Source organism: Bison bison, unplaced genomic scaffold (genome assembly GCF_000754665.1).
Source record: "Bison bison bison isolate TAMUID 2011002044 unplaced genomic scaffold, Bison_UMD1.0 scf7180017864366, whole genome shotgun sequence".
Lineage (NCBI taxonomy): Eukaryota > Metazoa > Chordata > Mammalia > Artiodactyla > Bovidae > Bison > Bison bison.
The window spans coordinates 84,710-85,312 of record NW_011494938.1 but is presented as its reverse complement, the minus strand read 5'-3'; the positions used below and the strand labels follow the sequence as shown (position 1 = coordinate 85,312).

Sequence of the window (603 nt, the reverse complement as noted above, 5' to 3'; positions counted from 1 at the left end):
TTCCTCTGCAAACAGTTGTAAGTGCTTAGCATTTATAAGACAGGAGCCATGGTCTACAATATTGTCATGGAATGAGTACATAGCATTTGGACGAATGGATGGCTACCTTCAGCCATCCTTACCACCCTCCTGGGCCTCTGGCTAGCCCTGGCTCAAAGGTGCACTTACCAGCCAGGGTTGTGACAGTTTCAGTCGTGTTGCTCACTCCCGTAAAGTCAAACTGGAAGAGCTTCCAGGAATTACTCTCATTGATTTTAAGCATGAAATTTTCCCACTTGTAGATTAGGTCATTCTCAGGATAGGAAACTGTAAGGCAATGTGGGAAGACGAGTCATGTGAGACTGGGAAGCTGAGCTGAGGCCTCCAATGTCATGGTGTCTGAGCAATGCCCTGGAGTCCTGACTCTGGCTGCACCAGCTGTGGGGCCTTACCTCTCTTACCTCATTGTTGAAGTCCATCCAGTAAGTGCATTTACTGAGCATTCCTCAGTACCATGCTCTGTGCTAGAAACACAGAGGTGAGCAAGGCAGGAGCCCTGCCTTCAAGCATTCACATTTTATTGAATAAGACAGTGAGTACACATCTGTAATTGTTGGAATTCCT

General features: G+C 46.9%; 1 protein-coding gene across 1 annotated transcript in view; it reads right to left on the bottom strand.

Moving 5' to 3' along the window:
• GABRE (gamma-aminobutyric acid (GABA) A receptor, epsilon) overlaps nt 1–603 on the bottom strand; it is a 21,474-nt gene that overhangs the window by 6,100 nt on the left and 14,771 nt on the right. Inside the window, exon 5 of the mRNA XM_010855595.1 lies at nt 169–306. Coding sequence (XP_010853897.1) covers nt 169–306 — 138 coding nt within the window. The remainder of the gene's footprint in view (nt 1–168; nt 307–603) is intronic.